The sequence below is a fragment of the Eptatretus burgeri genome, chromosome 3 (assembly GCF_056783735.1).
Source record: "Eptatretus burgeri isolate ZD-2024b chromosome 3, Ebu_testis_v1, whole genome shotgun sequence".
Lineage (NCBI taxonomy): Eukaryota > Metazoa > Chordata > Myxini > Myxiniformes > Myxinidae > Eptatretus > Eptatretus burgeri.
The window spans coordinates 59,747,462-59,764,439 of record NC_140963.1 but is presented as its reverse complement, the minus strand read 5'-3'; the positions used below and the strand labels follow the sequence as shown (position 1 = coordinate 59,764,439).

At 44.0% G+C, this 16,978-nt stretch overlaps 1 protein-coding gene across 3 annotated transcripts in view; it reads left to right on the top strand.

The window, feature by feature from the left end:
* Nucleotides 1–10,621: 10,621 nt before the first annotated feature.
* GTF3C3 (general transcription factor IIIC subunit 3) overlaps nt 10,622–16,978 on the top strand; it is a 185,661-nt gene continuing 179,304 nt past the window's right edge. The window contains exon 1 of one of the 3 annotated variants that reach the window (XM_085873608.1): nt 10,622–10,936. In XM_085873608.1, coding sequence (XP_085729734.1) covers nt 10,739–10,936 — 198 coding nt within the window. In that variant the 5' untranslated portion in view covers nt 10,622–10,738. The remainder of the gene's footprint in view (nt 10,937–16,978) is intronic. The other 2 variants (XM_085873612.1, XM_085873611.1) reach the window with 2 other exon arrangements.

The following is a 16,978-nucleotide window of genomic DNA, read 5'->3' as shown; positions in this document are numbered from 1 at the left end:
CAGTGTATACTCACTGGCTCATTGACTGGCTCACTCATTGTAACAAGGTATGGTACATCACAAGCAGAAATGGTTTGTGAACGTGGCCCCTGGTTCTGTCACTGTCCATTCTCCTGAAAAAACACTGCTGCATTTATTTTGTCGACTCGTATAAAAAACCCGTCAAAAAAGACTGGCGCTACAGCCTCGTGAGCGTATCAAAGTCTGAAGCCTCGGCCTAGTGTCATGTGTGCTTATATCTTCATTATTTATTAGTCATCCTACGGACATAAATGAACACTCGTTTTCATATACGTACATTGTACATCACGTGCAGCAAATTTCAACTCCTTGCGCCTTGTATTTGTTGTTATTGGTTCACGAAAAAATATTTTCACGAAAAAAATAAGTGACCACTATATTCGTTATTGTTGTGTGTCTGTCTGTCTGTATGTCTGTTTGTCTGTATGTCCGTCTGTATGTCTGTTTGTCTGTATGTCCGTCTGTATATCTGTCTGTTTGTCCCGAGCATAGCTCCGTGGGTTTTGATCTGATCCTGACAAAATTTTGGTGGGAGGTTTATATCATGATCTAGTTGTGTTTTCCTGAAAATGGGCGTGGTGTGCCCATTATGGGTGGAGCCACGCCCAAAAAACATGTGTTTTTAGTGGGTAGCCGATTTCAAGTTACATCTTCTCCTAGGAGGTTTGGCGAATCTGGCAGGGGTTTCGGTATTTGGTTAGCCCAATGGCACCTGCATAGCCCCATAGAGCTCGATTTTTCATTTTCGTCCCAAGGTCAAGGTCACAAGGTCAGGAACTTAGAAAATTTCGAATTTTGACATAAAAAATCATACGACCGCCCAAACTTTGAGAGCTTGGATGACAATATTTTTTTATGCATAATCTTGAGGTCATTTCCCACCTAAAGTCTTGAAACCATTTTTCTCTATCTCGAACACCTTGCCCGTGGCGCCCCCTTCAAGTTTGTTTTTCCGCTGATTTCATCAAAGTATGGATAATCCGAGGAGTGCGAAATGCCATATAGCCTATATGACGTTATATTGTTCCTGAAATGTTCCAGAGGAAGTTTTTCACCAAAGGTCATAATCCTTGACCTTTGACCTTTAAAGTTCACAAAGGTCAAACTTTCAAAGTTGTGGGAATCAACCCGGGTTTACCCGGCACGTATCCTGTTTCCTTATTTTAATGTCCCCAACATTGTTTTGGGACCTTTAAAGGTTATGCAAAGGTCAAATTTTGAAAGTTGTTGAACGAAACCGGGTTTTCGACATTTTGCAGCTCATAACCTGTCACTCGTACCACATCATGTTGATCATTTTTATAACTTGGTCAAACATTATCACATTGTCTCATCCTTGACTTCTGAAACAATCTACATCGTCAAATACCGCTCATGAACCATCGTCGTCTTCAGACTTGTTTATTTTTAAAACGCTCTGTACTCCGCCCTTGAGGCTCAATTTGCAAGTCACCATCCACATTTCCAATAGAAGAGACATAATTACTCTTTTATGGAAAATGTTTTTCAAGATTCTTTATCCTCAAAAATAGACCGTTCACTATAAAAATAGTGATCACATAGTCGTGTTAAAGGATTGGCCTTTAAAACTCTCCTCAAATCGTCCTTTTGAAGGAGGACAGACAAATACACAAATACACTCTGTTTTATATGGGTAGATACCCTTTAATTATCTTCAACATCTCTGTTTCAGATGCTTATAATTGTAGTGTAATTAGTCCACTGATGAACACCATTTCTTGATTCTTACTGAACTTGTGACTGTATTCACCTGCACTCACGCTTCGCTTATGGGACCAGGTTCAGACTCGCCAAAGTACTCAACCTTTAGGGGTGAGTAGAGGTCGATAACTCGATTTTCTGTGTTGGTGACCCTGACGTGATTACTTGTTATCATGTCTGTCAAATCTATGTCCGACGATGACGTCCACCAAGGTACATTTGCGAGGTACCTCCATCGCCGGTAGTGACCATTAGTTTGAAACTCCCTCCCTTTTGGCCCGACGATCCCACATTGTGGTTCGCGCAAGTTGAAGCGCAGTTCCTGACCGGGTGTGTCACCACTGAGGATACACACTTCGCCGATGTTGTCAGATCTCTCCAGCCAGAAATCGAGCGAGAAATAAGGGACCTTGTGATTGCTCCTCCAACCTCAGAGCGATTTAGCAAACTCAAGGTTGAGCAGTTCAGGCCTACCTCAGCTTTAGAGAAAAAGAGACGATACCAATGACTCATTTCTGAAGAGCATGGTGTTAGAAAACCCTATCAGTTTTTGTGAAGGATGAGACGGCTGCTTTGGGATAATACATTGGAGAATACCATCTTAAAACAGCTCTTCTGTTCCAGGAACTTCCTACTAATGTCCAACTGATCTTGTCAACTAAAGAGACTTTCGACATTGAACAAAACTGGAGGACGTCGTCGACAAGATCATGGAAGTCTTTTCTTCTTTGTCCTCCACTACACACATCGCACATAGGAGCTGTTTCAAAACCTCAACAGCAACTTCCACACCAATCAAATCAAGTCTGCACCTTGTCCACCCAGGTTGAGAACTTGACCAGACAGGTACAAGCTCTCATGACACAACTACAGGTGGAAAGAGGGGAGGATTAAAGGAGTGGAAAGAGAGCGAGACGCGGCTTAATGAGGAGATAAAATGGAAGAAAGGACGAGAAGGCAACAAGATGTCTTGGCTTGATAGGAAAGAGAAAATAGATGTTGCAATGTGGGTAAAAGACATATCGAGAGAAAGGGATGAGAATCAAGAAGGAATTAATGTCGGGGATTCTGTTTAAATCAATATTGGAGATAAGGATAGTCAGGTATAAGGTACTCTTTTTGAAGGGTGATTTTATAGGTATCTTTACACTCCTTTGGAGAGGCAAAAAATACTTTCAGCATACAATGCAGGCTTGTACGTGACCAATAACTAGGTAACCTGCTTCCCGATTTCATTGCAAACTAGTTTCTCCGACTTAACTTCAACGAGACTAAACAAGAGAAACAGCGATCACAAGATTGCAGACCCTCGCCAGGACTTTTGTGTGGTCTTTGTGTGGTGTATTGTAAGTGGTAATTGTGTACTGGTGTGTTACGTCATTAATAATAGACATAATTACAACTACGACTTTACCACTTTATAACTGCTGGCAGTGATGACTGGGAACCAAGACGTCCCGCTTTGATTGGACACCTGACCCCACCCCATGACGTTTATCACTATTCACTTGAATTCAGAGTGGGACTAAAATATATTGACTTCAAATGAAATGGAAGACCAAAATAGGTACAGTCCTGCATTGGAGTCTTCAGAAGGAACACAAACAGGTTAAAAGCGAAGATAGTCATCATGAGGAACCTGGATAAGATTGAAGTTTCAGCTGCTACCCCTTTACCCTCATACCCACCCAGGCATGGACAAGTGAGCCTTGGCAAAAAATCAAAAAGAACCCAGATTTAAAAAAAAACTAAATAATTCCCTATCCTTTGTTATACCAACCCGCATGCCTGTTTCCCTTTCCTTTGTTATACCAACCCGCATGTCCTGTTTCCCTATCCTTTGTTATACCAACCCGCATGCCCTGTTTTCCTTTCCTTTGTTATACCAACCTGCATGCCCTGTTTCCCTTTCCTTTGTTATACCAACCTGCATGCCTTGTTTCCCTTTCCTTTGTTATACCAACCCGCATGTCCTGTTTCCCTTTCCTTTGTTATACCAACCTGCATGCCCTGTTTCCCTTTCCTTTGTTATACCAACCCGCATGCCCTGTTTCCCTTTCCTTTGTTATACCAACCCGCATGCCCTGTTTCCCTATCCTTTGTTATACCAACCCGCATGCCCTGTTTCCCTTTCCTTTGTTATACCAACTTGCATGCCCTGTTTCCCTATCCTTTGTTATACCAACCCGCATGCCCTGTTTCCCTATCCTTTGTTATACCAACCTGCATGTCCTGTTTCCCTATCCTTTGTTATACCAACCCGCATGCCCTGTTTCCCTTTCCTTTGTTATACCAACCTGCATGCCCTGTTTCCCTATCCTTTGTTATACCAACCCGCATGCCCTGTTTCCCTTTCCTTTGTTATACCAACTTGCATGCCCTGTTTCCCTATCCTTTGTTATACCAACCCGCATGCCCTGTTTCCCTATCCTTTGTTATACCAACCCGCATGCCCTGTTTCCCTTTCCTTTGTTATACCAACCCGCATGTCCTGTTTCCCTATCCTTTGTTATACCAACCCGCATGCCCTGTTTCCCTTTCCTTTGTTATACCAACCTGCATGCCCTGTTTCCCTTTCCTTTGTTATACCAACCTGCATGCCCTGTTTCCCTTTCCTTTGTTATACCAACCTGCATGTCCTGTTTCCCTTTCCTTTGTTATACCAACCTGCATGCCCTGTTTCCCTTTCCTTTGTTATACCAACCCGCATGCCCTGTTTCCCTTTCCTTTGTTATACCAACCCGCATGCCCTGTTTCCCTATCCTTTGTTATACCAACCCGCATGCCCTGTTTCCCTTTCCTTTGTTATACCAACCTGCATGCCCTGTTTCCCTATCCTTTGTTATACCAACCCGCATGCCCTGTTTCCCTTTCCTTTGTTATACCAACTTGCATGCCCTGTTTCCCTATCCTTTGTTATACCAACCCGCATGCCCTGTTTCCCTATCCTTTGTTATACCAACCTGCATGTCCTGTTTCCCTATCCTTTGTTATACCAACCCGCATGCCCTGTTTCCCTTTCCTTTGTTATACCAACCTGCATGCCCTGTTTCCCTTTCCTTTGTTATACCAACCTGCATGCCCTGTTTCCCTTTCCTTTGTTATACCAACCTGCATGTCCTGTTTCCCTTTCCTTTGTTATACCAACATGCATGCCCTGTTTCCCTTTCCTTTGTTATACCAACCCGCATGCCCTGTTTCCCTTTCCTTTGTTATACCAACCCGCATGCCCTGTTTCCCTATCCTTTGTTATACCAACCCGCATGCCCTGTTTCCCTTTCCTTTGTTATACCAACCCGCATGCCCTGTTTCCCTATCCTTTGTTATACCAACCCGCATGCCCTGTTTCCCTTTCCTTTGTTATACCAACTTGCATGCCCTGTTTCCCTATCCTTTGTTATACCAACCCGCATGCCCTGTTTCCCTATCCTTTGTTATACCAACCTGCATGCCCTGTTTCCCTATCCTTTGCTGTCTCTGTTCTTGCGCATGGCAGCTTGGCTGCCGGGTAGCTGTCATTTATTGGAGCACAGCTGTGTCGCTGATGCTACACCCCCAGTACACTGGCACTCATTTTGCCAACCGCGGGAGGATGATAGGCTGAGTCGACCCCACCTGGTGTTAATTCAGTAGCCAACGGGGCTCAAACTCAGGCCGTTAAGATCCCAAGCCAGCCACCCTAACCACGAAGCCAACACCAGGCTTGACCTTTTTGTACTAAGCCGCATGCCCTGTTTCCATATCCTTTGTTATACCAACCTGCATGCCCTGTTTCCACATCCTTTGTTATACCAACCTGTATGCCCTGTTTCCACATCCTTTGTTATACCAACCTGCATGCCCTGTTTCCACATCCTTTGTTATACCAACCTGTATGCCCTGTTTCCATATCCTTTGTTATACCAACCTGTATGCCCTGTTTCCACATCCTTTGTTATACCAACCTGTATGCCCTGTTTCCATATCCTTTGTTATACCAACCTGTATGCCCTGTTTCCACATCCTTTGTTATACCAACCTGTATGCCCTGTTTCCATATCCTTTGCTGCACTAACCTGATCTGTTTCCCTATCCATGCTCATGTCCTCTAACCTGCCCTGTTTCCACTTCTTTAATTTCTCTATCAACTCTGATTCCTGTGAACAAGATTTCTGATGCCCATCAGATTCTTACGAAAGAATGCATTGCAGCAAGATTTAACTGGATAATCTTAAAGCGATAAGATGTCAACTTCAAAATCAGTGCCAGGAAAATGGCTATCAAGATGCTAGCCAGTGGGGACCATTCCCAAACCTCCTGCAGGGATACAGGGAGAAAGGGAGTCTTGTAAAAACGAGAAGGTCGACACTGTTCCATGCACGTCAAACATCTTCTGTAGAAGGTCGATCACACGTGCGACCAATTCAACTCAAGGGCCATAATGGAATCATCTGCTTGGACTCGTCCAATGGAGTTTCCTCCTGAAGAATATCCAGTTGGAGCCTGTGAAGATGGGAAGGAAGCTCGGTTGGAATCGGGGCCAACATGCTGGAACCGGTACATCGTAGTCGGGAATGAAATGGTCAGGGAGTTCTCAGACTTGCTAACTTAGGTATTCAGATTCGACCTAATTACCAGGGGTGTATTCCATTAGCAAACACTCCCATTTTATTTCTTGAAAATCGTACTGAACTGGGATGAGAGTGACTAACTGTGAAGGTCTGCAGAGAAAACAAGAAAAAGAACAATCAGAGATTGCTGATCCTCGCAAGCACTTTTTTGTGTGGTGTGTTGTATTGTGTGGTGTTTGTGTACTGGTGTGTTATGTAATTGATGAGACATAATTAGAACTGTCACTTTATAACTGCTGGCAGTGATGACCGGGTACTAAGACGTCCCGCTTTGATGCAATCCCACTTTGATCGGACATCTGACCCTGACCCGTGACTTTTTATTATTATTATTAAATTGAATGCAGAATGGGATTAAAAAAATTCAATTCAGATCAAATGGAAGACCAAATAGGTACAGTGCTGCATTGGAGTCGTCAGAAGGAACCCGAACAAGCAAAAGGAAAAGATGAAGTCATCAGGAGGAACCTGGATAGGATTCACATTTCAACTGCTACTCCTCCATGTTCAAACCAATCTAGGCACAGCTAAGTGAGCCTTATTAAAAAACAACAACACCAACATCAAAAAAATTAAACAATTCTGGCTGGAGACCATGTGTCCAATCAAGTTGAAAATTAAAACATCTATTCCCCATAATTAACAGATCACAATTGTAAAGTTTCACGTCGATTGATTCAGCGGTTCCAGAGAAAACATTGTTTAATATTTTCCTTAAATCCAATATGGCCGCCAAACCATGTGTCTTGTCAGTTATTCCTTAACAACCTTGTACACGCATGCCTTGGGGAGCATTTATGTGAAGTTTTCCCTCTGTCTAGCTGTTCTGGAGAAGATTTTTATATGTTTTAGGGTAAATCCAATATTTCCGCCAAACCATGTGATCTATGGGCTATGACGTCATATGTGCGAACCTTTTGTTCCTTGTGGATAGGCGGTCATACTTGTATAGTTTCACCTTGATCTGTTCATCCGTTTCAGAAAAGAGGATTTTTGAAGGTTTAAAAAAAACAAAAATCAATATGGCTGCCCGATCACGTGACTGAAACAAACAAACAGACAGATAGACAAACAGGCAGACAGACAGAGAGACAAACAAACAGAGACAGACAGATGGACAAACAGACAAACACAGACAGACAAACAGACAGAGAGACCAATAGACTGACAGGCAGACAAACAAAGAAAGACAGACAGACACAGATAAACAAGCACACAGACAAACAGACAAACAGACAGACAAACAGATAGACACAGACAAACAAATAGACAAACAGATGGACAAGCACACAGACAAACAGACAGAGAGACAAACAAAGACAGAGAGACACACAGATGGCCCCGAACACAATACCTTCTCACAGACAGACAGACAAACAAAGACAGACAGACACAGACAAATGGACAGACAGTTAAACAAACAAACAGCCAAACAAACAGACGGCCCCAAACACAATACATTCTCACAGACAGACAGACAGACAAACAAGAAGACGACGTTGTGCAGGGCACGATATTTGCAAAACCCATAAAACAAATTTGACATCAAAAATAATTGGTAGTTGAATTCAATGACCAAATATGCAAATCCTCTTCAAATTTCAAGTCAATCGGATGAAAATTGACAATTTTAGAAATTGGGCCCGTGTTGTCCTTTTGGCCGATGTTATCCTGGAAAATAATTGGTGGTTGGATTGAGTGACCTGATGTGCAAATGTTCTTCAAATTTCAAGTCAATCGGATGAAATTTGAGAATTTTCGAAAATTTGGCTCAAATTGGCCTCTTGGCCTATGTAGACCTTTTCAGTCGACTGAATTCTATGAAACTTCAGTGCGGAACCCTCGCAGGGTCGGTGACATTAATCTCTGAAAATCTCAGAATGATCGGTTGAGCGGTTTGGGCTGAAGGTGAGCGGACAGAAAAACAACAAACAAGCACACAAACACGCATGCACGCACGCACACACAAACAGAGGCGATCAACATGCTTGTCAAAAAATTTTTTTTTTGCCAAGTAACAAACACACAAACACACACGCACGCACGATCAACAAGTCAAAAAAGTTAATTTTTTTTGGAAGTAACAAACAAACGGCAATCAACACGTCAAAATTTTTTATGTTTTTTTTTGCGAACTAACAGATGGCCCCAAACACAATACAGACAGACAGACAGACAGACCGACCCTTCTCCTTTGGCGAGGGTAATAAAGAAGAGGAAAATTAGCAAAACCTTCACCAAGTCCTGAAACAAGGTAACCTCTTCACAGGACCACAGTGCAGGTGGGGGTAACAAGGCCAGGCAGGAAAATAAATTTTCCTTCCCCCATTGGGTTTTTTTTCAAGAGGCACCATCTCTGGATACTGGATGGACCTTTGCTCGACCACCCTTTGTCAGGTTTTGTTTTTGTCCTGATGGGTATTGTACTCACCCTCCCCACTATGACAAAGCCAGTGAGGGTTGCCAGTTTAGTCGCCGACAACCCGACCATGCTGCAGGTAGCACTGGGTTACATGTTACCAGTGGCAGTTCCGAAACACACCGACCTGACCCTGGATCGCTTGTGGAACACAAACAACCCTGATGAGCTGCTCTCATCATAGCAAAAGAACGTCGCCACCTCTCAGTGATGGTTTGACAACCAAAAACGCGGACGTCATGGAGAGCACTTGTACTTCTAAAAGCGGACGTCATGGGGAACACTTACATTCCAATTGTACCTTTACAATCATTTCCAAGCTCATATTCACGTGAATATCAGTCCAATTGAACCCACACGAGTTCGGCTCAATGTAAGATCATCATGTTGAACATCTGGAGGGAAATCATCCTCCAGTTCATGTTTCATGTTCGTGACTGCTGCCATCGGCCCGACAAGCACAGCGAGCATCACTAAAATGGACCGTTTTGTGGTTCGAACACGATTCTCACTGCCATCTCAGGGGCAAATCCAGGAATTGGGTAGGGGGGGGGGTTCCAAATAACAGAAAATCTAAGTCATATGAACGTTATGAAAACTTTATTGCAGCTTTCAAATAAATGCACATTCACATATTCTTTGATTTGCAGGTATTGTGCAAAAAGATATAAAAGTTAATTAATTTAATATTTAAATGCATAACTAAAAATAAAATAGCTTGAATTCAAGAAACTTCAAGCTTCAATCTTAAATATCATGACTGGTGAGACCTACCTGAGTGATGCTACCATCATTGAACAGCACTGGTAGTGCCTATATGACATATTCGAAGGAGTTCTGGGTGACCAGGGAACCCCCCTGGATTTGCCACTGCATCTTCATTCCATGTTCGTCCATCCGGGTCTCCAACTGTTTGGGTACATACTGGACTTTAAAAATGAACATGACGTGCGAAGGCGTCTTCAGTGATGGACTTGCACCTCATGTCAAAGAGTTTCAAACAACCAACCTGACCTGGAGTTATCAAGGTGTTGTTGGGCAGTTACAATAACACATCCTAATTTAATGAAGTGGTTCCATTCTGTGTGTCCTGACTCATTAATTTTTCTTTACGCATAAATTAATTATTTATTAACCTCCGCCATCGAAGATGGACGGAGGTTACCGTTTTCACCCCTTACTGTTTGTTTGTTTGTTTGTTTGTTTGTGAACAGTATTACGGAAAAACTCCTGGACGGATTTCGACGAAACTTGGTGGGGGGGGGTTAGGTATGGTCCAAGGATCATGCCATTAGATTTCGGACTTGGGCCAAAGTCCAATATGGCCGCTATGGCGGCCATTTTGAAAAAATATTTGAATTTTTGTTTTTGCATTTCTACATGTTTGAAGTGATTTCCAACCACCAAAAAAAATTTGTCAGAGAAAAAAACAACAAAATTTTACACTTTTTTTTCAAAAAATTTCGATTTTATTTTTCTGGCACTTCTACATGCGCGTCAATTGAGTTTAGTTTATTCAATCGTGGTTCAGTAGAGTCTGATCCGTTTTGACCTACAATGAATCGGATATCAGGTTCACTTAAGTGACCCAGCAGTATTGGCGGCGTAGCGGACGTTTTGCACTCTACCGAGTGCTCCCCCTCGAGTTTATTTATATTTTGCGAGTTGTATTTGTAATGGGGCAAACGTGTCAACTATAGGAGCCAATCAGTTGAGTTCTTCCGGGAAGAGCCAATCAACGCGGGGTATGCAAAAACGCCACCTCATCATCACGTGACGTATGCAAAAACGCCACCTCATCATCACGTGACGTATGCAAAAACGCCACCTCACCATCACGTGACGTCACGTGCGAAGATGGCGCGCTCGAACTTATTAACCTCTTCTCATCCTCATTCAACACGTCAATATTCAACAATGACTTTTGTTCGACGTTACCTCAGATTATTGTAGTTGATCGAAGTGGATGTTGTTTGTTTGGTTAAACAACCACGACGACGACGAACTCGTCTCCGCTTCTGATTGCTTTCATCGACGCCATTTTGAAGCCGATGACGGCTCAACCCACCAAGGGAATATTTCCTTCACCAACCGCTGTGGAGAGAACGACGACGGAGTAATCATCAGGCGGACGTCATTTTCAACACGTCATTGCGTTTTAAATGTGAGTGAGATTCCTTTTTTGTTCTGGTTTAAACACCATCGTCCGTCGTGGGAACCAACACGATGAAATCAATCATCACCAAACCGGTGGGGACGCTTTCTCGGTTTGTGTTGTTTATATATTCCCAGTGTCGGTTTTATTTAACATTTCTGAAGTGAATGTGAGGGGAAAAACCTTCGGAGTGTAAGGCTTTATTTCACTTGATTGAAGCCGACTCTACAGACACATCAAGGAATACATGTGCAGTCGATCACCGCAAAATAAATCAGCAATTAGCCAGCATAAGCACGGAGTCCGGTATACCCTCAATTCCCACCATTCAACGAGCACCAAGTGAACCACCGCCGTAAATGACAATGCCCCAGGGACGACCCCACCGACCGCGCGGCATCACGGTTTTATCTGTCCCGGGTGTGAGCCGCGCGACACGTGATCGCGCGTCACCCCATCCTTCATTTCATCACATTCTCCCCATCTTTAAAATGTAACTAGAGGCTCAACTAACGCACCACGATTACTTCAATGCTGGAGGAGTATACATTTCAAGCAGTGCGAACTATTAAAACTACAGAAGCATACATTCCAAGCAGTGAGGATTATTTTGAGTTATAGGAGCATGGTAAGGTGCCATCGAGGGATGCCGATAATCCACTTCACAGATCGAGTCGGCGAGGGGGTTTTATCCGTCGACCTCTCCAGGAGTAAATGGTGGTTTCACTTGAGGGAGGCTTCCGATCCTCTTGGGGAGCCTCGAATCGTGCCGGGGAAGACTCCTCGATCGCTCTCGGATGGAATGCGGTAGCTCCGTCGCCACCATTCTCGGGTGGAGTTCCTGGGGGGGAAACACCTGGGGAGGGAATGTCAGAGGGAGGAGTACCAGATGGAGGAGTACCTGCAGGAGGAGTACCTGCGGGAGCCAGATGGCGAACCGACACAGTGGTCTCCCTGCCATCAGGAAGTCTAACATGAGCATACTCAGGATTAGCATCGATGAGTTCGACCTTCTCCACCATTGGTTCATACTTGCTTTGTCGTACCGGGCGCTTCATGAACACTGTTCCCGGATAGGTTAGCCAGTTGGGCACCGATTGGCCATCAGTATATCGTCGTTGGTGAGTAAACATTCGGTCGTGAGGAGTCGCATTGGTGGACGTGCAGAGCAAAGAGCGTATGGAATTCAGAGCGTCGAGAAGGGTAACCTCCCACCGCTCGGGCCCCAGTCCTCTCGATTTCAGTGCCAGGGTTACGGCTTTCCAAATGACTCCATTATACCGTTCCACCTGCCCATTACCCTGTGGGTTGTAACCCGTCGTTCGACTAGTTGCTATGCCGTGTTCATATAGGAACTGTTTGAGCTCGGCCGACATGAAACACTGTCCTCTGTCTGAATGTATGTACGAAGGTTTCCCAAACATGGCAAAGAGGTCAGAGAGACATTTCACGACAGTGCCCGAGGTCATATCCGAGCACGGGAATGCAAATGGGAACCTTGAGTATTCATCAACAACAGTGAATATGTATCTGTTGTCTGTCTCAGTCGGCAGGGGCCCTTTGAAGTCGATATTTAGTCTCGCAAAGGGTGAAGTGGCCTTGATCAACCTGCCAGAAGCGGCGCCATAGAATCTGGGTTTTAGTTCAGCACAAACAGGGCAAGAAGCACTCACTTGTTTAATATCTTCGATAGAATAGGGAAGGTTTGTCTGCGCACGAAATGTGCCATTCTGGTTACCCCTGGGTGGCACAGAGACACATGAAGGTCTTGCAAAGCCCGACCGATTGTCGCCGAACAGTAGACCCGAGAGAAGGTGTCTGCAGCAGGGTTTTCCCTCCCGGGCCGATAAACAATGTCGTAACTATAACAGGATAGGTCTATCCGCCATCTCATTATTTTCTCGTTCTTAATTTTCCCGTTATTTTCTCATCAAACATGAAGGCAACGGATCGCTGGTCCGTGACGAGTGTGAAGTGGTTGCCCAGTAAATAATGTCTCCATTTACGTAGGGCTTCGACAATAGCGTACGCTTCCTTCTCTATCGCCGAGTGTCTCTGCTCGCTTCCTGAGAGAGTTCTCGAGAAGAACGTGACGGGTCGTCCGGACTGATTGAGCGTCGCGGCGATCGCGTTATCGGAAGCGTCCGTTTCCACCAAGAACGGCACCGTGCTGTCGATCGATAATACCACGGAATTACTGATATCATCTTTGAGGCTGTGGAAAGCTTTTACAACAGCAGCATCTGGCGCGAAGTTTTTGCAATGCACCAGGGGATGTATTTTCTCGGAGTATTGGGGAATCCATCTAGCGTAGTAAGCGAACATTCCAATCACTCGACGCAATGTCTGCAGGTCATGAGGTGGGGGTAGCTCACGAAGTGGGCGCAATCATTCAGGATCGGGCTTAATCGTGCCGTCGGCTATTGTGTAGCCGAGAAGATCAATTGACTTTGCCGAGAATACGCATTTGTCGTAGTTGAGAGTCAGATTATATTTTTTAGCAATGCTGAAGAATCTGTCCAGATTCATATCATGTTCCCCCCGATCCTTACCGCACACCGTGACATTGTCCACGTAAACAAAAGTGTCTTTGAGGTTTTCATCCGAGATGATGTCATCCATAACTCGTTGGAAGCAAGCCACTCCATTAGTGACATCGAACGGAATCCTCCTAAATTGATAGAGGCGTCTACCTGCCTGGAACGCGGTGTTAGGTTTGTCTTCCTCTCGAATGGGAATTTGATGATAGGCGCTTCTCAAATTGATGGTGCTGAATATTTTGTAATTGGCCACGCATTCGACCATCTCGTCTATGCGCGGCAAAGGGTAGGCATCGAGATGGGTGAAGCGATTGACCGTTTTGAGAGTAATCGACAACCATTCGTTTCTTATGGTTTTGGTTGGTGGTCACCAATACCTGCGCACGCCATGGCGAATCGCTCGGTTCTATAATACCTTCTTCCAGTAATCGCTTGGTCTCAGAAGTGATGAAGTTCATATCGGCGGCGGTGTATCGTCGCGATTTGATCGCTATCGATTTACAGTCCGGCGACAAGTTAGCAAACAGCAGGGGGGACGATACCTCTGCGGTGGTCAGAGCATTTAGAATTAGACGAGGTTTGTTTCCTCCAAAGGGTATTTCGACGCTCGCGTGCTGCGTGAGGACATTATGACCCAGAATTACATCTGCACATAAATCACGAAGCACCAGTACCCTTACATCCCGATACGTGTAGCCTTTTACGTCCAACTCAACATTGCAGTACCCTCGTACGCGGGACTGTAGTGATGTGGAGGCCATGCATACTGTATTGTCTGTCGGGGGATCTTCCATTTCCTGCCATTCGCTAGTGAGCTGTTGACGAAACTTTCAGAGCTACCGGTATCGATCAGCGCCTCAGCCATATGCCCGTTAATTCGTACGTTGATGATAACTTTGGATAGATTCCCCGGTGAAGCTGCTGTTACTTTCTTTTGTGAGTAGAGAGCCGCATAAGTGGGTTTATTTCTTCTAAGAGTAGATTTCCATACCCTGGCATAATGCCCTTTCTTGTCACAGTTCATGCATGTGGCATCCCTGGCAGGGCATTTGTTACAGGGGTGTCTTTTATACCCACAAAAGAAACATTTACCAACCGAAGTAGTTGCTGAGGAGTTTGACGAGGTCTGGGTATCCGATTCCTCGGGTTTATCTCCATCCTCAGTGTCGGAGGTGTCCCGGGGGGTTCTTTGAGTTTCCGCCGTAGCAGCGTTCATTAGCAACACCGGTGTCCCATATGATTCAGATTGCTGCTGAGCCGTATCCATAGCTCGGGCCTGGTCAGCTACCATTTCAAGAGTGGGTTGTGCTTTTTCCAGTAAGCGTTGCCGAATGGGGGCTGACCTGAGCCCCTGGATGAACGCCTCTCGGGTCGCTTCATCTCGGTGTTCCTCGGCGGTTACAGCCCGGAAATTGCAATCTTTGCCCAACTGCCTCAGAACTTGCAGGAACTGATCGATTGTCTCACCGGCTTCTTGCCTGCGTGTGTTGAGAAGATGTCGTATGTATACCTCATTCTTGCGCTTCACATAGAGCGCCCGCAGCATGTCGATCGCTGCGTCGTAGGTGTCGCACTCCGAGAAGAGCCTGAATACACTGGGCGAGACATGGTTTACAAGTGCGGCCAGTTTGTCGGCTCCCTCTTCAATGATGGTCAGATAGTGTGAGAAGGAACGGTACCAATGGGACCACTTCATTTCCGAGTCAGTAGTGTTGGGGTCCGCATCGAACCTCTCCGGCTTGTAGATCTTGTCCATAGTCGGTTGAGGCAGCCGAAGGGATCAAGCGAAATAAATTGAAGTGAATGCGAGGGAAAAACCTTCAGAGTATAAGGCTTTATTTCACTTGATTGAAGCCGACTCTACTGACACATAAAGGAATACATGTGCAGCAAGGAATACATGTGCAGTCGATCACCGCAAAATAAATCAGCAATTAGCCAGCATAAGCACAGAGTCCGGTATACTCTCAATTCCCACCATTCAACGAGCACCAAGTGAACCACCGCCGTAAATGACATTGCCCCAGGGACAATCCCACCGACCGCGCGGCATCTCAGTTTTATCTGTCCCGGGTGCGAGCTGCGCGACACGTGATCGCGCGTCACCCCATCCTTTATTTCATCACAATTTCGTATATGTTGGGCGGTGTAATATGGAATAGGCAAAGCCTAGAAGCGAACGTAGAATTCTTCTTACATTCGCTTCCGACTTTACATAAAACTTGTTCACAACTGTATACGCAATTTCCGGTTACTTCGGCCTTGATTCGGGATCAGCGATCAAATAATGTAAATCACGATTAAAAAATATTTTTTTGATGATGCGGGAGATATCTATATTAAAATTAACTTTAGGAAAAAAATAATTGAATAAATAAACGATCACTTCTGGTCAAGAATAAAAGTTCCGGAATGAGTTTCAAAATCACTCCCGGTAATGTTAAATACTAAATAAACACTTCCTGTCATGAAAAAAATCACTTTCGGAAGTATGAAATTAACTTTGGGAAAAAAAATTTGAATAAATAAATAAACACTTATGGTCATGATCTCCCGGCATGCATCATTCCCCATGACAAAAAACGGAAGCAAAAGGGTCATAGCCGAGACACGGATTCCAAATTGCCAGGGTATTGTGTTGTTGTTGTTGTTTCCTATTCTCTCATGTGCACGTGTTAAGTATGAAGCTCACTTCGTTTGCTATAATTGTTATGAACAGGAAGAATGATCCCTTTTTATGTTTTCACGAAGAGTCAAAATTAAAATTTCCCTTTTAAAAGCTCATTTCGTTGATTTAATATCTCGCTCAGGCTTTGTGTGGATTGCCACTAATTGCCACTTTGTAACTGCTGGCAATAATGACTGGATACCAACACGTTAGTTTTGATACAACCCTGCTTTGATTGGACACCTGACCCTGACCCTGACCCATGAGGTTTATTATAATTCAATTGAATTGAGAATGGGATTAAAATAAATTCAAATCAAATCGAATGGAAGACCAAAGAGGTACAGTCCCGCATTGGAGTAATCAGAACCAGAACAAGCAAAAACCAAACATGAAGTAATCAGGAGGAACCTGGATAGGATTCACATTTCAGCTGCTACTTCTCTACCTCAAACCTATCCAAGAACAGCCAACTGTCTTATTATTTAAAAAAAAAAAAAATATATATATATATATATATATATATATATATATATATATATATATATATATATATATATATATATATATATATATATATATAATACACAGGGGCTGCAAAAGTAGGTATACAGCAATGGTATACTGGTATATTCCTTACTGTATACCTACTTTTGCAGCTATATATATATATATATATATATATATATATCCATAAAAAATTAAATGACTCTGGCTGCCAGGCCATGCGTCCGATGAGGTTGAAATTTAAAACGTGTATTCCCCATAACGACAAGATCATAATTGTGAAGTTTCATATTGATCGATGAAGCGATTGAAGAGAAAGAGTTTTTTTTTTTTAAT